The 24,979-nt window shown below is 34.5% G+C and overlaps 1 protein-coding gene across 1 annotated transcript; it reads right to left on the bottom strand.

The window, feature by feature from the left end:
- Positions 1 to 2,387: 2,387 nt before the first annotated feature.
- On the bottom strand, positions 2,388 to 4,565 carry LOC140015111 (uncharacterized). Its single transcript, XM_072066997.1, has 6 exons — positions 4,158 to 4,565; positions 3,704 to 4,083; positions 3,295 to 3,603; positions 3,112 to 3,211; positions 2,935 to 3,029; positions 2,388 to 2,838 (listed from the first exon to the last, which is right to left on the bottom strand). The coding sequence occupies exons 1-6, from the start codon at positions 4,563 to 4,565 to the stop codon at positions 2,388 to 2,390; spliced, it is 1,743 nt and encodes a 580-aa protein (XP_071923098.1).
- Positions 4,566 to 24,979: the final 20,414 nt, after the last annotated feature.

Genomic DNA, 24,979 nt, shown 5'->3' with positions numbered 1-24,979 from the left:
AAGCATGTGCAGCCTACATTTTCTCTCCAACTCTAGCTGGAAAGTAGAGTGAAGATGAGAAAAATGGCTGAGCAAATTACAGAAATTCGGCTGCCATACACGTTTTCACTTTTGACCTCACTTCAACTGCATTTTTCTCCATGATGAAGGCCGAACTGGCTTTTGTGGAAAACAAAAAAGTTGTAGCCCTTTGAATTAGCGTTCCAATGCTTCAAGAATCATCTAATTTGGAGATCAGCGGACAGAGATATGGTCAAAATACCATAGACTGGTCAATTCTGGGCTTCAGCTTTCGACCATCCAGATAAGTTTCTGTGTTTCTACCTTTTGACCAAGAAAACGGCTGAATTGGACTTTGATGTCTTCATACCAAATGTAGATATATCTCTTAGCTTCAAAATGGTACCAAGATCACCTTGATCCGATCATTGTAGCTCCTGATATAGTCAAAATACGAAAATGTGTCTGAGTTGTCAAAGCTGACTTTTCTTGATTTTTGTCCTCAAATTGCATTTCTTCCTTTTACACTTCATATTTTATTTTCACCACTTTTGATCCATCATCAATCATCCAAATATCTTCTCAATGCACTTCATTTGATGATTGAATAATTAAACCTACAAAATATGAAGTTTTTCCCATAAAAATCAATAGAAATGCAATGTTAGCCACTTTAACATAAAATGTAGATTTTTACCAAAACCTTAGTTATTTTAGTTATAAAACTAAATAATCAAACCAAAATTAACTAATAAAACACACTAAAAATACGTAAAATAAACTCTTATCAACCTTAAATCAAAAGGTAGTGATGAAGTATACAGAACATGCAATAATGAGTTAAGATTAATGATCGGTTTGATAGACTCGATCGGTTTGATCGTATCTAGTTCGATCGGTTCGAAAATTTATAAATGATCACTAAGCAAATTGTCTTACACTTGGATCGGGTTGATCGATTTGATCGAATCCACCGGTTCGATCTGTTCGATCGTGTCTTCAGTCTTATATTTATTGTTAATCCCAAAATTCAATTAAACCAGTTTCTCGACCAAAGATTCAAAATTCAATTAAACAAATTGAATGATCAGTTCGATCGATTTGATCGTGTCTCTAGTCTTGTTCAATGGTAATCATAAAATTCAATTAAACCGAAGAACCTTAAATCAAAGAGTAGTGATGAATTATACAGAACATGCAATAACGAGTTAAGATTAATGATCGGTTTGATAGACTCGATCGGTTTGATCGTATCTAGTTTGATCGGTTCGAAAATTTATAAATGATCACTAAGCAAACTGTCTTACACTTGGATCGGGTTGATCGATTTGATCGAATCCACCGGTTCGATTTGTTCGATCGTGTCTTCAGTCTTATATTTATTTTTAATCCCAAAATTCAATTAAACCAGTTTCTCGACCAAAGATTCAAAATTCAATTAAACAAATTGAACGATCGGTTCGATCGATTTGATCGTGTCTCTAGTCTTGTTCAATGGTAATCAAAAAATTCAATTAAACCGAAGAACCTTAAATCAAAGAGTAGTGATGAAGTATACAGAATATGCAATAACGAGCCAAGTTCAGTATGATCGGTTTGATAGACTCGATCGGTTCGATTGTGTTTGGTTCGATCGATTCGATCATGTCTTCACTACATTCACCAAAACCCAGTATTGTTCACTAAATTTTTATTAATTTAAAAACATTATTTCAGTTAAATTCAAATTTTTTTATTACATTCACAAATAAAACCACGGGTTCAAACCTGTTGCGGGTTTGAAAACATTGGTATATTTGTTTTTATTGTTGTCGGTTTGAATTGTTGTTTTTTGAAAAACTAATTTTCCATTGTTTTAAAAAATTATTTAAGAAATTTAGAGATAAAAGTTTCAAACGGATTCAGTCAATTAGCTACTATTAAAAAAATTTTTTTACACCAATTGTCACCCCTTTAACTTTATATATTGTATAGATAGATGTATAGATGTTGCTCTCCTAAAATGGCCAAGGAAATAAGCTAATCCAAAAAAGCTTCATTATCAAGCTCTTGAAATTATATAAGCGATATTCCGTTCTTAAATTATCTCAAAATTTAGTTGGCATGGCATTGGCCACTACTAAGTGATTTGGACAAAATTTAGTTGCTGCGTATAATAATCAAACGAACCAAAACTCAAAAGCTTCCTTCAAGACAGTCCGTACATGGGAAACAATGTCCAGGTCCAAATTCTAACATCTAACTTTCAAAGAACAATAGAAGACCAACAAACCACATCTTGACCACTCATTGAATTGCAAATTGAAATAAATGACAGCCACTAGTAGACCCCTAGCAATTCAAACAGAGAAGAATAGGGCCAGCAAGCTTAGCAACTATAAAAGATACTAAATCAGATTATATTGGCTCAAATCAACTTCAATCCCAAGTCCATCCTCACGAACCCAACTGATTTCCTCATTTTCATTCTCAACAGCAGGATTGCCTACATCACTTTGCAAATATGTCTCAACATCCATGGTTGTCCCCATGTTATATCCAGCTCTTGCAGTGGTAGAGATAACAACTTGCCAATCCTTATCAGTTGGATCCTCCACATAAAAAACCTGTGATGCTTGTGAAGTGAGTATAAATGGCTCAACATGAGGCCTCACATTTGCAAAATTGACTACAGTAAACCCATCAGCATCTTGTTTCATTCTCGAACCATTCGATATCCAATCACATTCGAATAACACCACCCGACGACCTCCGTAAATTAATTGAATTATATTTTTCAAGACGCCAAAGTAAACTAGTTCACTCAAAACTGAATTTTGATCCCTTACACTTGCAAAACTGGATGTTGTTGCATTGACTGTAACACCACTATTCTACGTTTTTCTTTTCTTCTCAACTTCATTGGTATGAAACCGAAATCCATTCACAACGTACTTGTCATGTTGGATTCCAACAACATCTGGACCTTTAGCAAGGAACCTCAAGTCTCTCAACACCGAAACATTTTGAGGAAGTTCTAACTTGTCAATCTGAAAAAAAAAGATGATGAAACTATATTTCAATATGAAGAATTTGAATATTACTTAATAAATTATTCAGAATTTTACTTACATGTTCAGCAAACCAACAAGCAAAATTTTTGTCGTGCAACCGCTCTTTTAGATGCTGTGCAACTTGAGGATGAGCTTCTTTTATCAACCTACGATGCTGCCTAGAAGCACCAAAGGTCAATATTGTAATCATACATCAATTCTACAATAAAATTTTAATGCATCAAGTTCTAGTTGAACTTACTCTATGTAAGGTGTGATAGCATCACAGTTAAATAAAATATACTGATGCGCTTTACTCAAGATATGAGCATCAAAGACTGTTGGCTTGCCCCTCCCCAAAGGATGTCCTGATTCAGAGAATATATCTAAACCATCTTCAATTTCCTTACGTACTTCTTCATTTCTGCTTGAACGATTGAATTTTGTCTCAACATAGTCCGCAAGATACAATGAGCAAAAGTTAATGCATTTTTCTGCCAAGTAGCCTTGAGCAATCGAACCTTCAGGCCTACTTTTATTTTGAACATAAGATTTTAATGTTCCTAGGTACCTAAAGTATCATCATTCCAAACTCTCTAATTAGTTCCAAAAATCAAAGAAAGCAAAAAAGGAATAAACATTTAGGGCATAATTAGAATTACAAGCAGTACCTCTCAACATGATACATCCAACGATAATACACCGGCCCACCTAATTTCACTTCAGTTGCCAAATGAACAACTAAATGCACCATGACATCGAAGAAGGTTGGTGGAAAGCATTTCTCAAGATCGCAGAGTATAACGGCAATTTCACTTTCCAAATGAACCACATCTTGAGGACAAATAACTTTAGAACAAAGTTGCCTGAAGTATCTACTCAATCGAATCAAAGGATAGCGCACAGATTTTGGCAAAGTCTTTCTCAAAGCTATAGGCATCAATTGCTGCATTAGGATATTATTATCATGACTTTTAAGCCCCGAAATTCTTGGTGGTTTTACTCGAACGCATCTTGAGACGTTAGCTGCATAACCATCTGGAACTTTCACCTTTTTTAGCACATTGCAAAACATAGTTTTCTGTATTTTATATCCATTGCAAAGGAAGATGGAGGTAAGTACACCTTTCCAGGTTCTGTCTCAATGGGATGCAGCTCTTTTCTTATTCCCATTTCTCTCAAATCACGGAGGGAATTATAATGGTCCTTTGTTTTATCCTCAATATCCAGCAATGTCCCCCAAATGTTTTCACAAACATTCTTCTCAATGTGCATGAAGTCAAGATTGTGTCTTAAGACATTATCTTTCCAATATGGCAAGTCAAAGAAAATACTTATCTTTTTCCAATTAAAAGGCAGCTTCGGATTACCTTTCACAAGTTTTCCAAATTTAATTTGCAAGTCTCCCAATTCACTCACAATCATATCCCCAGTTTGCAAAGGTGGTCGCTTTCCATATTCTTCGGTGCCATCAAAGAATTGGGCTTGCTTTCTAAATTTATGCTTACTATCTAAGAATTTACGATGACCCATATAACAATATTTGAAACTATGAGTCAAACGTCGTGCATGAGTGAACTTGTGACAAACAGGACAAGCATATTCACCTTTAGTGCTCTACCCAGATAACATTGCATATCCAGGGAAATCACTAATGGTCCACAATAGAGCTGCATGCAATTGAAAATTTTCTTTTTGGGATGCATCATAAGTTTGAATACCAAAATCCCACAATTCGGTCAGTTCTTTAACTAGAGACTGTAGATAACATCAATATTATTCCCAGGAGAGGATGGTCCGGGTATTAACAAGGACAACATGAAGTACGGTTGCTTCATACACATCCACGGAGGTAAGTTATATGGTATTAAAACCACAGGCCAAGTACTGTGTGTAGAACTCATGTTGTTGAATGGATTAAACCCGTCAGATGCCAACCCCAATCTAACATTTCGACAATCCTTAGCAAATTCTGGATGTAGATGGTCAAAAGTTTGCCAAGCTGGAGAATCAGCTGGATATCTCATACAACCATCTTTTGTACGTTTTTCCTCATGCCATTTCATTTGAGATGCAATTTTAGAAGACATAAATAGTCTTTGTAATCTAGGTTTTAAGGGAAAATGCCACAACACTTTTTGAGGAATTTTCCTTTTTTCCCCAGTTGGATCATTTTCTGAAGCAACCCACCTAAGCTCGTTACATGTTTCGCATGAAGTTCTTTTTTCAGCACTACCCCAATAAAGAGAACAATCATTAGGACATGCATCGATCTTTTCATAACCCAACCCCAATGTATTCATCAATTTCTCAGCCTCATAATAAGAATAAGGCAAATTAGTCATGGCCTCCGGAAATGCTTCTCTCAACAGCTCAACAAGCATATTAAAAATCTTGTTACTCATCTTACCAAGGCATTTTAGGTGAAGCAAACGAATAATGAAAGACAACTTCGAGAAATTTTTGCAACCACTGTACAAATCCTGTTGAGAATCATCAATCAATTTGTAAAATTTTTCAGCCTCTGACATAGGAACGTCCCCTTCTCTATTCAATTCACTTGTTCCATGTGGTATCCCAAATACATCATGGACCAAGTCTTGCATGTCATTAGTCCCATTTGAAACCCCAATTGATGTATTTTCAGAATTAGATGTGGCTTCATTGTAGTTTGAAAGTTCTCCATGTGCTATCCAATTATTATAACCCTTGATAAATCCTACCACTTTCAAATGATCACATGCTTCCATTTTAGTCACACAAACACCCATGCCGCAATCTTTACAAGGACACAAAATCATTCCGTGACAACTTGATCTAGAAAATGCGAAGTTTAGAAATATTTGAAGTCTTGTCTCGTACTTTTCACTTGTTCTTGGAAAATCCATCCAACTTTTATCCATACTTTTAATATAAATAAATGTCCTCCAACAAGCTTCCAACAGCAAGAAAACAACAACTACACATTAGTACTTAATCAAGCAGTCTCGAATTGCAAGTTCAAGAATTTACAGTCTCCTAAATCAAGCAGCCCAGCAAATAAAGGAAATCAACAAAATGCACAATTTCTCAACAATCTGTCAAAACAGAAATTGCAAGCAAGCGAATAGAAATTTTATTTACCTAATAACAGGACAAAGCTCTTCGTACCAACTCCTGCGCTCGCGTTTTCGCAAAATTCCTAAGTTCAATCTGAAATGTCAAAGGTTAAACAAACATATGACCTCAGTGCTAAACTGCCCTCAGTGCACCAAATATAGGGATGGGCACAATATAAATATCAAATATTATTATCCACCTTTGAATTAAGAAAATTTTAGTGAAGAAATTTTAAACTTTTTAAACAACTAAATGTCAGCCTCATCTCTTATCCTATACCCTTAGAACCCTTTCTAATAAACTGTTCAACTTTAATCCAGAACAATTCATCAATCACATAAAAAGAACTAAAGAAACCAATTTATATATTTGCACAAATATGCGAGATTTACCACTTGACCATGATATTAATTGATACGCATTATAAAGAATCAAAACTCTCTAAAACTTTTATGAAATAGAAGGTTTTCAGCCCTTTCGACTACATAGATCCATTTAAATAATTCAAGGAGCAAGTTACATATGAAGTGAAATGCAATGCAAAAGGGAAACAAATCAATTATGTTCACCAAATAAATTTTATCTGCCCAATAAAAGGCAAAAAAACAATTTGAGAAATCACATTGAACAAATTACGTTGTTATAGAGACAATAAATTCCGACCACATTTCCTCTTTTTGAAGCAAAAGAACATTGCCTAGGTAAAGGGTTGCCTTCATTTTGGCTATTGATGTGAAAAAGATGACAGTCAGAACAGAGTGAAATAGTCTCAAGGCTTAATTGGAGTTCACACATCCGAAGCCACCTCAATTCTGGAATTCCAACACTTAGGTAGCTACGGCTAAGATGAGGAAAGCAAAGGAATGGAACGAGGAAGATCAGGGGAAACCTCTACACTAGCCGACTAAATTTAAGCCAACCAAAACTTCAAAGAAACATATATCACAAGAACAGGGTAAGAGGTTCTTTTCACATTTGGATAAATGTTGCTGCACAAAATCAAGAATGAAGAAAAATATGAACATAGTTGCTTAAAGAGAACTTCAATTATAACTAAGTTTCATAGATTAACATCAAAAAGAGATTCAGAGAAAGTAATGAAAAACAGGGGGGATTGACATTTTATCGAATAGGTTATTTTATCGAATAGGTTATGGGCAACAAGTTCATTGTGTTTACCACTTTCTTTTGGAACAACATATGCCTGAAGTATCTTCCCGCTTTCCCAATGTAGAACTCCAATCTTCTAACTATTACTCCTTGCCTGCCCTTCCAGATGTCTTAGCCGAGGGACAACAGTTGATGTTAGAAAAGATGAAGATGGTTTTCAAGGTGCTTGGATTCCTACAACTTTCTTTTGGCCGAGATATAGCTTGTTTGCGGAGAGGTGAGAGAGATGAGAAGAAGAAAATTTTGGCCGACACATATAGCTTGTTTGCCGGCAGAATGAAACTTCAAAGTATTTCACCAAAGTGTTTTGGATTTTGCCAGCAAAATGTTTTGCAAAATTTTCACCAAGTTTTGGCAAAATAAAACGACGTCGTTTTGTGTCTTTTTTTTTTTTTGGTCATCTCACATTTTTTCAAGTGTCATGATAGGTAGTCTAAAGGCACATTATTATTTTTATATCAGATGAAATAAAAAAATTTATAGTACATATTATTGAGTTGATTAATAAGTGTCATGATAGGATTGCTATAATAACACAAACCAGAAAGTGTCCTTATAGGTATGTCAGGAAAGGCTATTTTTGTTGTAGTGAATAATGCTCTTACTTTAGCCAATACACTTGTCAAAAAACCGAATGGAATTGAAAAAGCAAACATTTATAACTGTGTTTGGATAGATTGCTATTTGAAATAATTACGGTAACACTTTTTGTGATATGATGTATATGGGATAAAAAATAATTGAAAATATAAAAAGATGGGTTGGAAAATATGTTTACGATGCAAGCAAAATATTATGTGAAATAATTCAGGATCTTGCTGTAGTGACGACAAGTCACCTCACGAAATACTAAAATAATGTTAGGTGCCGGTAGTTGTCTAAGTTACCTACCTTTAGCGACAATTTTGGTCCTTTAGCGTCTTTTCTAATTCCATTAAAATAATGATTATAAATTATGTGTAAGTTTTTAATTAAAATGGTAAGTTTGTTCACTAAACTAGTAACTTTAATCATTCATCAAATTTAAACTTACTAATTATAGTTGTTGTAACTTTCTTAAGTAAAATGGTAAGTTTGTGAAAGAAAATAGTAAGTTTGGACAATTCACCAATTTACCATTTGATTTGTAAAAGTTACCATTTTTCAACAAAAACTTACCATTATGTCAATTAAACTTACTAATTATAATTGTTGTAACTTTTTTAAGTAAAATGATAAGTTTGTGAAATAAAGTAGTAAGTTTGGACAATTCACCAATTTACCATTTTATTTGTAAAACTTACCATTATTTGAATTAAACTTACTAATTATAATTGTTGTAACTTTCTTAAGTAAAATGGTAAGTTTGTGAAATAAAGTAGTAAGTTTGGACAATTCACCAATTTACTATTTTATTTGTAAAACTTACCATTATTTGAATTAAACTTACTAATTATAATTGTTGTAACTTTCTTAAGTAAAATGGTAAGTTTGTGAAACAAAGTAGTAAGTTTGGACAATTCACCAATTTACCATTTTATTTGTAAAACATATCATTTTTCAACAAAAACTTACTATTATTTGAATTAAACTTACTAATTATAAAGTAATAAGTTTCATTAGAGAAGTAGTAACGTTTGGTATTTAAAGGGTAAATTTCATATCACACTTATAATTTACTAATTTTATTACCAAAGTTACCATATTACCACTTGATGTTACTGTGAATATTAGAAACCTAAATGAATAGTGGTGCAATTGTCGCTAAAGATACCAATCTTGGATGTGGGAACCGCTGTTAACTGGTTGTACCAATACTTTAATGTAAAATATTCACAAGTTATAATAATGATCGGCACTATACGAACAGCCATCAATATTTAATTTGAGCGTACCCATGGGAAACTGCCAAGCCACCAATTTGAAAAAAAAAAACCGAGGCTGACAAGATGAAACATAGGCATAGAAAGGTTGCCATGAACTAGTATCCACCAATCACCCCGGAAAATTCAGCATAAAAGCAGCAACTAATTCTGCCATAATGCTATCCCAGATCGTGTGAATTTGTGTTTTCTTTCACTCAAAGACAGCATAATTACGGGCCTTCCACAGGAACCAGCAAATATAGCAAGGCAAATTTTGATTGACAAAATCAACAAATCTGTTCTGACGAGGCCGAAACCACCATGCAAGAACCTTCCTTTAATATATTTTTAAATACTTTTAATCTTGATTTAACATTGAAAATGGCAAATTAACATACTCTTGCAATAATTTTTAAAATATTTAAGGAAACTTCAAGCATTAGGCAACAACCTACAAAACTCAAAAAAATTCCTTAATGTACCAAATTTAACGTTGTTAACAATTAAATTTGTACTTATCAACTACCTCCCACTTTGTACGACCCATCCCAACAATTGGTTACATAAATAATCAAATAATATAATCAAAGAGAAATCTAGTAATCTAATAATTCAAATGCCAATTAAACCCAAAACATGAAGTCCGAAAGGTGTTTCTGAGTTTAGCCATTTATCAAGTTTCTTGCAATCACTTAGTCAGGGTCATGCAAGCTCATCTTACTCGAATCTCAAGGTCATCGAGAAGTAGGATATTATATTAAGATGCTAGAAGACCAATTTTGAATTCATTTATATTAGTTTCTTTTGCTTTTTGCTCAAATGGTTTGAACAATTCACTTAAAATTAGAACCTTTGTTGTGTTCGCAATTGTCCATTCTGGTTGCATATCAAGTCTAGTATACAGATACGAGTAAGAAGCACAAATGTTATCAAAACATAAATACTCGTTGTGAGCAATTGTAAAAGAAAAGTATTTATAAATGAGTTTGAACGTGTGTTGTGTGTTATTCCATACATTACATGAATATATTGTTACTTGTCATGATGACTATTGGTGTTAGGAGTTATTCTTTAGAAGGACTAAAAATATTTGCTATTATCAATTTGTGTCCTCACTGAAAAATATTTGTAACCCCACCACTAAAAGTACCTATTTTTAGAAAAATGTTAATAAGAAAGAAGAGTATAAAGATATTCAAAGTATGGGATAATTAAAATTGAATTTTTTTTTTCGAGTAAGGGCGACAATCGACAGAAATTGATTACTGGAAGGTTAATTGCAGATCTTAAGCTTAAAAGAGTGTGCACGTATGCATGAACATTGTTGGCTTGTCAAACCAGCAAAAATAAAAATTTCTACTCTAATAATATGAATTCGAGTGTAGTGGTGTGTAGGATTGTATCTACAATGACTGGGTGATTTATCTTCTTAGAGAAGCAATAAACAAAAAGGGAGATTGTGGAAAATTAACCTAAGTAATTTACTTAAATAAAAATAATAATTCAAAAACTAATTAAATAAAACTAAATGAATAATATACAACTCTCTAGTCAAAGGTTTAATCTCCACTTTGGTCCATTTACTGATCATCGATGCAAAGGTAAAATCAATTATTCATAAATAAATTGGTTATGATTGTTAACAAGTTCTGCCAACCTGCCTTTCCTTACTTTTTCAATAACCATAACAAGTTCTGTGATTATTTCTCTTGCCAATTAAGCAACCCTAAACAAGCTCTTAAGATTTAACCTATTGACAGCATTAATAATTAGAGAAACTATCAATTCTAACCAACAAACACACAATCTCGATTAATTTAAACTAGATTATATATTCCAGTGACATAAATTCGAAAGTTTCTATACAATCAAATTATATCAATTGCCACAAACACTAAAACCATCAAACAATTACGGATTTGATATTTTAGATGACAGTAAATTATTCCTACAATTAAATAGTGGCCAATTATTTAATCGTATAAAATAATCATAATCATGAATGAACAGGAAATATATAGATACTTATAAATAAATGAAATAACTAAACTAAATTAGATCTCACAGTGTTGTTGAACTAAAACTTCAATTACCCTTCAACTAGAGAAAAAGTTTAGCCACTCCTCGCGGTGGATTCGCGGCCACAAGAAATACTAGGATTTATTGTAGAGAAAAAGAGAAAAATGAATAATCTCCCAGGGCTCCCCAAGTTCCACTCTATTTTACCCAAAAAGGGAAACTCTTTCCTAACTAAAAAGGAATCCTATTAAAACAAGGGAAAATGGCCAATTTCGTCTCTATACTTTTTTATAGTGTCAATTTAGTTCCTATACAATTTTTTTTGGCCAATTTGATACCTATATTTATTTTGCGGTACCAATTGAGGAATGCCGCGGCGGCTACACCGTGTAAATTCGATTAACCTACTAATTGAGCAACTAAGCAGGGGTATTTCGGGTACTTCACTGCTGGGTTGAACCGACGAACGATGCAATTCTAAACCTACTGGATTTATGTTGGCAAGATTCCTGTGGAGTTTTGGGAATATTGGGGCTTTGCTGAAGAAGCTCTACTGGATTTCAGTTTCCTCTGCTGTTCTGTTACAAGCTATCACCAATTAGAAATCCCTCTTCTCTGCAAACCAGCAGAGAGCTCTCTCTTCTTTTCCCAGCTGTTTCAGTACGTTTGAGGCCCAAAAGGACTTGTTCTGGAGTAATATGTTTTGGGGACTTCACATAAAGTGATTTTTATCACTTTTTTTATTCTTTAGAGGGCCTCATACCTGATATACATCCCCTTTTCTTTTATTTTTTTGGAAGAATTTAAATTATGTTAGGTAATTGATTTTTGTTTAATTCTGTTGCAGGGATACAAGCACATTCTTGGAGATTTTCTAAGTATTTGATTCAGGGTTTTGGAGATGAGTGATTGAAGAAAAAGAAAATAAAAATGCCAGAGCCTCGGAGATAAGTCTTACTGAATCAAGAGTACCATAACAAAAGGCCAAAAATCATGGTTGAATCCACCAAGCCCGTGAGGAAGATTCGGGTCTTGTTACGATTCGGATGCTACTGATACTGATTCATCAGATGATGCAAGGGTGATTCAGAAGAAGCCTAAGAGATTTCTTAGGGAGATTATTCTCCCTATTGTGGAGTTGAAAAGGCAACCTCGTTAGCCTGTGGCTATGGCTGTTGCACCGAAAGCTAAAAATTCCTGTCAAGAGAGCAATAATTGGGAGAAAAACACCCCCAAGAAAAAGACTGGTTTAGCTAAACTGTAGAGTTAACCTCAATCAAAGCCTTCCTCTTCCAAATACAAAGGTCTCAGGCAGAGGAAATGGGGAAAATGGGCTGCAGAAATTCGCTTCCCGTTCAAGGGAAAGAGGATCTGGTTGGGTAATTATTTTATAAATGAAGCTTCAAGAGCCTATGAAGCGAAACGACTTGAATTTGAAGCTAGGGCCATGGCTGATCAAAATGCGTCTGAGAAATGTTCTAATGTCAATCATGAATATAATAATCAATCTAGCTCAATGGCGGTTTCCCAGCCACATAATCAAAATGACATTCCTTCTTGTGTATTTGAGGACTCTGCTGAAAGCCTGGTCTTGCGTACGTCACCGGCATCTATCCTTGAGTTGGAGTGAGACCTTGTCTGCTACTCCGGCTATGGCTTCTGTGGATGGTGATAAGCAAGATGAAGAAGAAAAGGTGAAAAATGAAAAAGCAGTGAAGTGCCTGAAATACCCTTGCTTAGTTGCTCAATTAGTAGGTTAATCGAATTAACATGATGGCGCCGCCGCGACGTTCCTCAATTGATACCACAAAATAAGTATAAGTATCAAATTGGCCAAAAAAATTATATAAGGATTAAATTGACACTATAAAAAAGTATAGGGACGAAATTGACCATTTTCCCTTAAAACAATGATTCTATTTCCTATGAACATAAGATATGGCCAATTGGTTTTGTGATAGAATCGAAAATCTCCAGCCCAATAAGGAATTTGAATTCTTTCCTAATTAACGACAACAATGAGATGGTGCCTGATATTTTAAGCAATGAATCCGAAATCCAATCCCGCGAAATACGGACATTGTAGATGCACTAACGCGCCCCATGCCATGTAGAATAAGAAATTCAGCCTTTAATTTAGTTTTTATTCTCTTTTCACCACAAATTCCTAGAAACGACATCAAAATCTAAATATAAGTATAATCTAGCAATTAAACTCATAATTTAGCAAAATAAAGGAGAAAATATTCACAAATTAAGTGCACAATTAACTATCTAACAAACATCTCAGAAAACATGTCTGTGAATGTGATTGTTTGAAATTTTGTTTTATTATTTCCAACATGTTTTTTTTAAAAAAAATTTCTGTCACACATATCACATCATAAAAATGGCTAATAACAAAGACTCATCCTCAATTATAGCTAGTTTTACACTTTGCCTCTTAAGGTGATGTTTGGTTCACTTACACCCAAAATCATTAGTCAACTGTAACATTGTATAACGGGAATTTCAAAAAAACCCTTAAGGATTAGTTACAGTGAATCTGCTTAAGATATAGTGTGTTCACATTTAACCCTTAGCATTATTCTTTTCTTACGGTCATTTATCTCCAAGACCATTAGTCAATTCTAATGTTTATAACAACCTAAACAAAAATTGTTTAAAAAAGCATTAATATTCCTGACATAATAATGAACAGACTGATAAATGTATGGATATGGATTTTGTTAATTTCATCCCACAAGTACACTTTTTGTGCTTGAGAGAAATATCCTGCCCATTATACACGAGATGGGAAAAAATATATCATTGAAAAATTAAAATATTAGAATATTACTAAAAGTTCAAAATTGCTTATAGAGTGTTAGTGCCTCCTCTCGGACGTGCATATGGGTGTTCTTTTCATTTAGTAACTAGATATTTGCTTTTTATGAAAGCATACATTTTTTTTGCTGTTGGTCATACTAAAAGAGGGGATAAAAATAATGGGCTTGACTTCCAAAACTTCCTGGGTCTTTCTTTAACATACTATGTTGAAAGCCACTTTTCTCAAATTTCAACAATTTAAAATAGGGGCTTTATGATCACATTGATGAATTTGACTGATTGCAAAACTCGCTCGCCATATCCAGTGGCAGAGCCACAATGGAATGAAGGTGGGCAATCGCCCCCTCAAATCTGATAAAATTATAGAATGGTTTTAAAACTTCTTAACATATTTAAGTTTCCACTATATTTTGCACCCATTGAATTATGTAAAATTCTCTTTCTTAGTTGATTTGCCCTTTTGTAGATTTAAGAAAATTCTTTCTTTATATAGATTATCCTCTAAAGTTTTATGTATTCCCTACTCGTTCTCCATTGACCCCCTAAAAAGTAAAAATTTTTATTGATTACTTCTTTCAAACATTTTGGACATGTTCCAAATTAAACTTTGACTTCACTTTAATAGGGAAAAAGGATTTTCATTTTAAATTGAAATACATAGTATTTCTTTTAATATAAATCTCAGAGCATCTTTTATGCTGAAATTGACAATCGCACCCCCTCAATATAGGATCCTAGCTCTGTCATTGGCTATAACTAAGGGTGAATTTTTGTACTTAATCCTAAAATGTGTTTTAGTGATTGATACAACAAATTTGATTATCATATGTTTAGGAAAATATTATTTATACCCATTTTTGTTAATAATGTTCCCACTGTCATTTTAATTATACGATTTTCATTTATTAGACTATATGATAAAACAAATAGTGAGAGTGCAAATAACAAAATTGAAGTGCAAATAACATTTCTCTATGTTAATTATAAAATATCACGTCATAGTTACAGTTATGTATTAATCATCATTCATTTACTCTAGATTTTTAACAAATAGCTGTCCCATTTTGCTTAAATTTCATTCTTAACCTCAGTAGTTGGGTAATAGAGTGGTATGTATAAAGATTTTGCGAAAATATATTAACTTTAGTACTGTAAACACAAAACTTATCTTTGACATTTTCTTATACTTAGCAGAATATGATGACCTTTTGACAATATATATACATATATATTAGCAGAATTTCAATCGAGTGAACATGAGTAATTGGCAACTGAAAGACGACTCTCCCGTCCAAGCAGCACGTGACAATGTTGGACTTCCATGGAATCTTACAATCATTGACTACTATTCATGAATCCATGATCCACTACTGGATTGGGAATGGAGGGAGGGCCCTGATCTGTGACAGGCTTACAGAGTTATGATCAGATAACTGAGTACTCCATTCCCTAACTGGTGGCTATCTGAGGCTAAAATTCAAGGCCTAACCAAGTACAGCCACAACTTCTAGAATGGTACTTGGTACATTATTGTCATGAACTCCCTATATCTGTATCTCTCTAGCACATTGAATGTGTATTTGTCACTTGGTATTTGCTTCATGATTTGCAAAATGGGCAGCACGAACTTCATTCTGAGTAGCGATGCATGGAGAGATAAAGATGCCGCCAAATCTGAAGGCTGCGCCGCAAATGTAAGAAAATTATAAAAGTCGTATGTGACATTTAGGGGGAGTAAATTCGGACCATGCATGTTGCAGAATGTTAGAACACGACCAGTGTACATGCCTCATTCCAAAATTGGTGTTCATCAATAATTTCTTTTATATTTTTTGACAGGCAACGATTTTGCAGTCTGCTGAGATTATGACCAAATTTTCTTAAAGGCATAATTCAGAATGGAAAGAGAAAAAAGCATGGTTTATTTTTCTCTTATGGAAAAACAACATCCCGAAGCAGTGAAGTGTACTGAAAATTTTCTTATCCATCCCACTATGGTCCAATAGGCAATGGTCTTGAGAGAAGTTGACAAAAATTCATTCCACTTTGCACCCTTAAACTTTTGATGTATTCTCCCATTCTCTCCCTCAACTTCAATTTGAGACCTTTTTGCACCCTGAAATGTTTTAACCATCCCATGTAGTCCAATGGTTGTTGCTATCCAAAAATTGACTAAATCACAGGCACGTGAGTATTAAAAACTAGCAAGGATATTCTATGCAAAACAAAAAATGTCAAAGATAGTCATTATGTAAGGCCAACAATGCAAAAATCAGATTTACATAGGCAACTAGAAATACTAACGCACCTCCTATTTGATGCTCGCTTGCCCGTTTTTAAATCAGGAGTTTTGTGGACAATGAACTAATTTGGACCAATTCGAAATAGATAAAACATATTAGAGTTCAGCAAATTCTAAAATTGAAGTTTAGGATACACTGTGAGTATTGATGTGATATTTAAGGGTGCAAAGTAGACACTTGATATAGTGTTGATGTTTCACTTAATTTTTCTTGACACTTAAACTATCCAATGAAAATGGGACAAAATAAAACGATTTAGGGTACATATTGTTTGAAAAGCAAATTTTGGGGTGCAATGTTGGAACAATATCAAGTTTAAAGGTGCCAAGAGGAGTTAGTGTTTTATTTAAGTCAACATGGCCCTGTTTGCTTGGCCAGTATGGTTTGAATCCAACCAGATGTCATCTTGCTTGTAGATAGTTGACTAAGAGGTCATCTGGTCTCTATCTCTAGTTTAGTTAATAATCCACTTGGAAGGGGAAGTACCATAGGAACTAGAAAGTACAAAAGTAAAATGTGTATACCTGATAAATTGAGGACACTAGTGCCTTCCCCACCTACATTCCAACGCAGAAATAAATAAAAGATAAAAAGCTATCTCTAACAAATTGGGAATTGGGAATTTCCTTTGCATGTGTGATGGAACTGTATGGTTGTGAGATATTGAGAATAGGTAACCGAAAAGAGAAAAAAGAAAAAGATATTGAGGGTTGAGAGTTGAAACGAACCAGTCAAATAGGGACCAAAAACGGCCATAGCGATCCAGTAAGTAGTGGAAAATCTGCCACAGCAACCTTTTCTGCAACTAGCTTAGCGGCATGTTACATATGTTTTGTTCTTTAAACGAGCAGATTTCAAAAAGAACAAGGTATAAAGCTGTAAATGTTCCAACAGTATTTTTGACAATCCATATTTGGAAGATAAGTTTTATTTAAAGGAACACTGGAAATAAGTTATTTTTGTATTTTTTTTAGGTAAAATTGGTCACTTTCATTAATACAGAAATAGGCTTGTACAAAGAATTCATTCAATACATGAAAAAGCACTACTGCTAAATAGTATATTATACTGTAGGTAAATACTATACAAAGCAAGAATGTGAAATTCCCAACCCCATAGCGAGGTCCATAGCAAGAATGTGAAACAAGTTAGTTTGTATTATATTTACGGCTTTCTTCGCAGATTTTTCGAAATTGGATATTGCACTGATCGGGATCAAGGGAAACGACCTTAGATAATTTGTGATTATTAATGAGACTGTATTTTCATGTGACTAGCTAGGATACAATTATGTACATTTCTCAAGTTCAACAATAAATGTTTCAATGGTTAGCTAAGGACAACATTTTTAACCCCTTGTCCCCGTAATCCTTAGCTAGAAATACTGTAATTCTTGCATGAGTTGCATGGCTCTTTCTATTCCCACCGTACTCCTTGTTATGGTAAAGGATGAAATGCACATTTCAACGTTATAAGTGTTCGGTATGGAACATATTGCTGATGAATCACAGTACTGACACCATGTGCTGCAAAGTAGTGCAGAAGCTGGCTACAGCACAAAGACATCCCTGGCAAACTTCACTTCATTGAAATGTATACTCATTGGTCAACTTCCTTTTTTTTTTTTTTTTTGATTTTTGGGTAATTAGTTGGTCAACTTCTTTCTTTATCTCATTTCTTTTCTTCAACATCTGATATTCTGATAAACGAATTTAGACGAAATCCAAGCCGATGAGGATTCAATTAACCCATGTTTAGACTTATTCCATAAATATTGCCTCGTTTATCATATAGAGGTGCAACCGTGCAACAGAATATGTTGCTAATTTTTCTCGTCAATATGTTAGCAAAAATCTTATGATATTTTTACATATATTATAGTTAGTTAAGTAATTTAATGCCATACAAGAAGAACAAATTCAACATTAGGGCCACATATTATTTGCCTTTAAGGGCAATAATTATTTGTTATCAATTTCACAATTTTATTTCCTTGTTTATCTCTTAAAATAATTGAGGCACACTTTCCAAGTTCTCTATATATTAGATGGCCATCTTTTGACGTGAGAACATGCTCTCCATTCCCTTTTATCTTCTTGCAATCTTTACTTGTTTTTGTCTCTCACTTTCTTCAGATAAAATGCCTAAGCAAGTTGAGATCGAAGGCAGAGAAACAGCACCAAAGGGGCACTTTGTAGTGTACGTGGGAAGTGAAATGACTAGGTTTGTCCTTCCTACATCTTTTCTGAAGAATCCATTATTCCAACAACTGCTTGATAAGGCTGCTGAAGAATTTGGTTTCGATAACAGAAGCAGAATTGTTCTTCCTTGTGATGTGTCTAAGTTCCAAAGACTCGTTGCCTTCTTGGCCAAACGCTAGCTAGATACTTCTTGGTATATTCCAATGATGCTTTGTCCAATGTAAGTAGTGCTAGTTCTAAACTTTTGTTGCTTTCCTCAACATTAGCGAAGACATTGGGTAAGACGTTTTATTGGCTTTGAGGTAGGATCAAAACCCGAAAGTCCAAGGTGTAAGCCCACTGAAATTTTAATTTTGAATTATGAAATGGGTTACAAATCAAAATAAAAGTGTTGTAATGCATCAAATACTTAGTTAAGATACATCAATGAATTAGCTTAGAATTTTCTGGACCTCGCACATATTTAGGACCAATCTCAATTCTAAGAAGGTTAATATTGCAAAATTAGAAGTTGTGCACGACTTTCATAAAGTAAACTTGTTTCTTTGAAAAATTTCAGCTCAAACTTTGGACCTTAGTTGCAAAAGAATTACCTAAATAATACATTGCATGCCCATCGCTAGCTGCTCCAAATGCTGCCTACAGTCTTCTTCGTCTAATCAAACGTTTCTTCTCTTATAGTTCTGAAAAATTCACCAATTATTTAGTACACAATTTTGAAGAATTTGCTCTTTCCAGTGCATCACATCAATTAGCAGAGCCAAATGTCCATTCAGCATGTATTCCTGTCTCTTTATTTGACCTCAAGAATTTTGTCCATTAATCGGCTTCTCTGCAACCCATATTATTTTTGTCTTTTTTTACCTGTTTATTCTTAGTCTCAGGGCCTACGCTTTTTATGCACTGGCTACGCCTCAAATGTTGGGGCATTATTGGGCGTTTAACCAACGAAAATGCATTGAACATGTTTTGTAAAACAATGAGTGTAGTATTTCACTAGACAATAAACACAACAAAAGCTTAGTTTATTGAGTACCTATTTGAGACACAGAATAAACGAATGATCTCAGAAGGAATAGGTTCATGTCAAAGTCCATCTACTAAAGGGAAATCCTAAGCTGGATTCATATGCTAAAATGTTCCAACTCAATGACCAATCTGAGCTAGATCAGCTTGACCAATTTGAGCCATCCAATTCAAGTTTTTAATAAAAATCCAATTCAAGTTAAAGTTTTTTTTGGCTCTTTCACTTGTTGATGGCCCAGATCTGAACCACATTAGCTCAACCTAATGTCGGGCCATCAACTATTCTCTTCAATTGCCCATTACTGTGTCAGTAGGGTTACAAGCGAACAGATTAGAGTTGAACTTCCGTGTAATCTTTTTTTTTTGTTCCTGAAATGATAGAAGTTTTTATTTCTACTAATAGAGAAATTACACTGTATGAGCAAGGGCTCAAGTTTTTCTTCACAAAAGTGTACTAAGACACTGAGGATCAAAGAATTCCTCATCAAAATGTAAATGCATTGCTTGCTTGCTCAGTTTATGACTGAGGCAATTAATCCTATCATTACCGGACTGAATATCAAATGAGCATGTCCTAAACATTAAGTTAAGATCTTTTATGTATTGTACGTGGGCTGCTAGTCGCATGTTGCATGGGACTTGACAGTTGATAAGCTTGGAAACCTGATTGCTTGGTGTCTGAAGTTTGATATTGAGGCAGCCTCGTTCCTTTAGCTTGCAAAGTGCCAACTGTATAGCCACAAGATTGTCCAGTACAGGTGATCCAGTGCTTCTTTCTTTCATCATCCACACTGCACATATGTGGTGCATGCTGTTTTCTGCCGTAATGCCAATTCCCATTTTCTGACCTTCGAAGTGCTGTCCCACATGTACACAAATGCTCAGTGTGTTTGCATCTTCGCCCACCATTTCCTCTTGTGCATTTGCTGTATCTATTTCTGAGATGCTCACTTGTTGTTCAGCCTGTTGGGATTTCAGATATTCCTCCCACTCCATGACTGCCTTTGTAATCACTTTCATTGGATGTCTCTCTTTGTCTTCGAACTCTACTGCATTCCTGGCTTTCCAAATCTGCCAGAGAATGTCAACTGTCAATGTTTTATGTTCCCTTCCTTCCTTCCTAGCTTTAACTTCCATTAGTATACTCCACCATTTTCTGAAGTCGTTTGTGAACTCATGAAGACCATCCCATTGTAATGGAGCCATCTTCCATATCATCCTTGCTTTCCTGCACTGGAAGAAAATGTGCTCCACTGTCTCACGGTTTTCACCACATTGCTTACAAATTAATTCCCCTTTCCCTGTTCTCCGAAAGATTGCCTCTCGTCCTGGTAACACTTGATGCAGACACTTCCATAAAAAACAACTTGTGCTTGTGCTTTACTCTAAGTTCCCATAGCTGTTTCCAGATTTTGCTATTTCCCCCTGTCCAACTTGTTTCCCCCTTGTTGTTCATTTGTACAATAGACTGCCTGGCAGGACATGTGAGTGCTGCATAAGCAGACCTGACAGTGTAGGTTCCGTTTTTGCTATGAGTCCAAAAGTAGCAATCCGGTCTTCCTATCAAGCTTATAGGTGTTTTGAGTATGTGGCCTGCTTCCTGTGAACTAAAAAGCCTGAAAATGAGAGCTGATTTCCACCTAAAGTTGGATATCGGCTCACAAACTTTTGTGACCTTGCAACCAGGGGGTTTTGTGGACTCAATCTTACCTCCCTTACCCTCCAACATCCAAGCATCTTCCCAAATTCTGGTACTTTTCCCATTTCCAATTTGTTTCCTAGCTCCTCGCTGCACCTCCTCTCTTGCGCTCATCAAACTCTTCCATATCCATGATGCATTACCCTTTACTTCACAGCTCAAGAGTGTTGTCTTGGAATAGTACCTAGCTCTCAACACTTTGCTAAGCAAAAGATTGGGGCATGTGAGGAGCCTCCAAATCTGTTTGCCTAGCAAAGCTTTATTAAAACTTTGAAGATCTTTGAAGCCAAGTCCACCAGCTTTTTTTGCAGTTGTCATTTTCTTCCATGAAACCCAATGCATTTTCGTTTTACCTTTCCCCTCCCCCCACCAAAATCTTGCCATCAGAGAGTTGATGTCTTTGCATAACCTCACGGGCAGCTTAGAACACGACATGGCATAAGTTGGCATTGCCATAGTTACCGCTTTCAGCAAAACCTCTTTCCCTGCTTGACTTAGTTGTGTATTTCTCCAGTTGAGGATTGTTTTTTGGCATTTATCTCTGATGAAGCCAAAGATTTGCTCTTTGGTTTTCGTGATTACCATTGGCAACCCCAAGTACTTCCCTTGCTTCATCACCTTTACACCTTGTAAACTTCTGCAAATTTCTGCAAACTTCTGCAAGAACTTCCGTGTAATCGAGTCGCACTTAATTCAGTTTTATGAAACTTGAACTCGATGAGCTCTCAAGATAAAATTCGAACTTGAGTTTGAAGGGTTACAAACAAATAGACTAGACTTGAACTTTCGCCTAATCGAACCGAACTCAATTTAGTTTTACGAAACTTGAACTGGATGAGCTCTCAAAATAAAATTCGAACTCGAGTTTGATTTCAAGTTCAAGCTTAGTTAAGTTTGAGTTTGAACCTACAGGAGTTCAAAAAAAAATAAATTTATTTATTTTTTAAATAAATAAAATATACATTCACCTTAATTAATAGTAATGAGGGCATACACGTAATTTTACTATTAAATTATAGACATAAAAATTTTACTGGTTTGATGAGATAATGAGTTGAGCACATCTATACTTGCTTGAGCTCGAGTGATCAACTTAATCTGAGGTCGACTCGAGTTTTGATCGGTTTCACGAGTCGGCTTGATTTGTTTGCAGCTATACTGCTCAATTACTGTATACTACTCTGTGTGAAGAAGTGAAAAGGAGCATGTGATGTTTAATTCCTGTGTATGCAAAACATGGTAATTAACCAAACAATGTGTATTGCAAGTGAAAAGTCAGGCTAACGTGTGTGCATTTGAGGAACACCTTGTGCCATCCAAATACCATTTATTGCACAAAGATGATGTGTACAGCTCTAATCAGTTTATCTTTTCAGCAGGATAATGCACAGACTAGCAAGGCAGTGTGCAGCAAGTTATATACAACACAATTTGACAGTGCTTTGGATTTATTCAAAAATCTTGCTGACATAATTGCAATTATTTTCAAGGAGAGCAGATAATCATATTGAACGTATCTATAACAAAATAAGAAGTAACATTTGACTTTCTAGTGTTTAAACTTTTAAAGGGTATATATTTCAAGCAGTGTGTTGGAAATTTTCAAAATTTGTATCTAGTGATTCTAGGATGTACATACATATATTGTATTATGAATCAATTGATTCTAAGATGTATTTACATTATGATAAATGTATATTCATTCATGAATTTGAATGTATATATATTCATGTACGTGAAGATCCTTGAATGTAAGGATATATTCATGTCTTTGATCATAGGATCATGAGATGCATAAATTAAAGTGCATGAATTTGTACACAATACCTTGAATCTATTCATACAAGTATTTATTAAATTCATTTATTTTTTAAATAATTTCTCCTATATAAAGAGGTCAAGTAGAGAGTGATTTGTTGCAGAAAATCACTTTCCTACTACTTAGTGACGAACGCGGGGTATACATATAACAATTAGTTCATCCACAGTCAAATTTTATATTTATAAATTTCTAAATACGCTACACGCGATTTTTTGCAAGTATACGAGTCGTTTATTGAGCATAGGGGTATTAGGTGTCGATCCTACAGGGAAGATTGTCAATTACCGATGATTTTCGAATTCCTTTATTATTTAGACTATCACAAATATAAGAAATTAAATTTACACTATAAAAGTAACAAAAATACAATAGAAAGTTCCTAAAGGTATGGAATTCCTTACTAGTCTTGCAAATGAAATTACCGGTTACTTGTATGTTATTATCCTGACTAGTTATGGCGTGATTTCTTAATGTATGTGAAACCTACTTTCGTAGTGAATCAACTATACTTGTAGCGAAGCCATACCTACCCCATGGTCATGAAATTAACTATAAACTCATTTCTTCTATAAAATTATATGATACAAGTCACTTAAGCCACAAAGGTGCACCTCTACTCTCGTGAGTGTACTTCCTAGGTTTATCATTTCCTTGAACTAGTGTTAAATTCCAATTCTCATTGCAAACTTAACACCTTAAGATTATCACAATTAATAGTTGGTTAATCATGATCAGGAAAGCAAAAGTGACAAATAACTTGTTCAAAATAATATCATCAAATAACCAAGTAAACATCACCAACAAGATATAGAAAGTTCATCCATACTCTAGGCATAAACTTTAACTAAACATGATAAAAACAAATCCAAACTTATATTATAGTTAAATATGAATTTAAATACAAAAGAGAAAGTGATAGGAGAGAAGTCACTCTTGTCACATGAGCTTCAAACTCTTCATCTTTACTCTTTATATCTTCATCCAAATCTAACTACAAATACAAGAAGAAAAAGCTACACTAACTATACTACACTACCCTAACTAATGAACTAAGGAAATTTTAGTGAAGATTATATTTTTGGTGACTTTCTCTAGCCTTCCAAAGTTATGAAAATGTCCTCCAAAGGCTGCTATTTATAGAGAATTCAAGCTCAAGGTGAGTTGTTTTTTGGTTAGCAAAGTTGGCTTTTGAACTCACCAAGAGTTGTTCTCCAAGTTTTCACATTCTTCTTGGTCAGATACAGTCGAAATTGCTTGCTGGAATTGAGTTGGAAAGTTGTGTGAACAAAGAACAAGTTGCAGAGCAAGTTGCAACTGAAAATGATGAATACGTGACCTAAAATACGCGACCTTGAGTCGCGTATTGTACCCCATATTTTCTCTTTTATAGGTTTGCACTTTCGGGGCAAATTTCATCCTTGCTCTATTTTTGGTCCACTTTCAACTGATATTTTCTTGATGATTGAGACTGAACTAGCTCGTGTAAAACATGAAAGTTGTAGCTCTGTAACTTATTTCCAATGCATCAAGAATCATCCAATTTGGAACTCTGTGGACCGAGAAATGACCAAACTACCCTCAACTGATCCGAACTCTGTTTTAGCTTTCAATAATGAAATTGCACTTCTACATTTCGACTTTTTGACAAGGAAAAAGACTAAAATGGACTTCAATGTCTCATACCAAATGTAGATATATCTCTTAGCTTCAAAATGATTCAAGAATCACCTCAATCCAATGCTTGTAGCTCAAAATATTGTCAAAATATCACAAGGTGTCAAAGTTGTGAAACTTCCTTTCTTTTGTTCTTGCTTGCATTTCATCTTTGCACTTCGTGTCTTCTTTAAACTACTTCAAATCATCAATAATCATCCAAATATGTTCTCAATTCACTCCCTTTGATAATTGAATCATTAAACCTACAAAAACATGAAA

This window comes from Coffea arabica, chromosome 10e (assembly GCF_036785885.1).
Source record: "Coffea arabica cultivar ET-39 chromosome 10e, Coffea Arabica ET-39 HiFi, whole genome shotgun sequence".
Lineage (NCBI taxonomy): Eukaryota > Viridiplantae > Streptophyta > Magnoliopsida > Gentianales > Rubiaceae > Coffea > Coffea arabica.
The sequence above is the reverse complement of the archived record's forward strand: the minus strand, read 5'-3'. Positions and strand labels throughout refer to the sequence as shown.

What these genes read in the sequence shown, in the direction of transcription:
- LOC140015111 (XM_072066997.1), bottom strand. Translation starts at nt 4,565, where the DNA reads ATGGGTCATCGTAAATTCTTAGATAGTAAGCATAAATTTAGAAAGCAA. An exon ending in TGGATGTATCATGTTGAGAG is followed by an intron (nt 3,604 to 3,703) that starts GTACTGCTTGTA and finishes ATGATACTTTAG; the next exon opens with GTACCTAGGAACATTAAAAT. An exon ending in CTTGTTGGTTTGCTGAACAT is followed by an intron (nt 3,030 to 3,111) that starts GTAAGTAAAATT and finishes TTTTTTTTTCAG; the next exon opens with ATTGACAAGTTAGAACTTCC.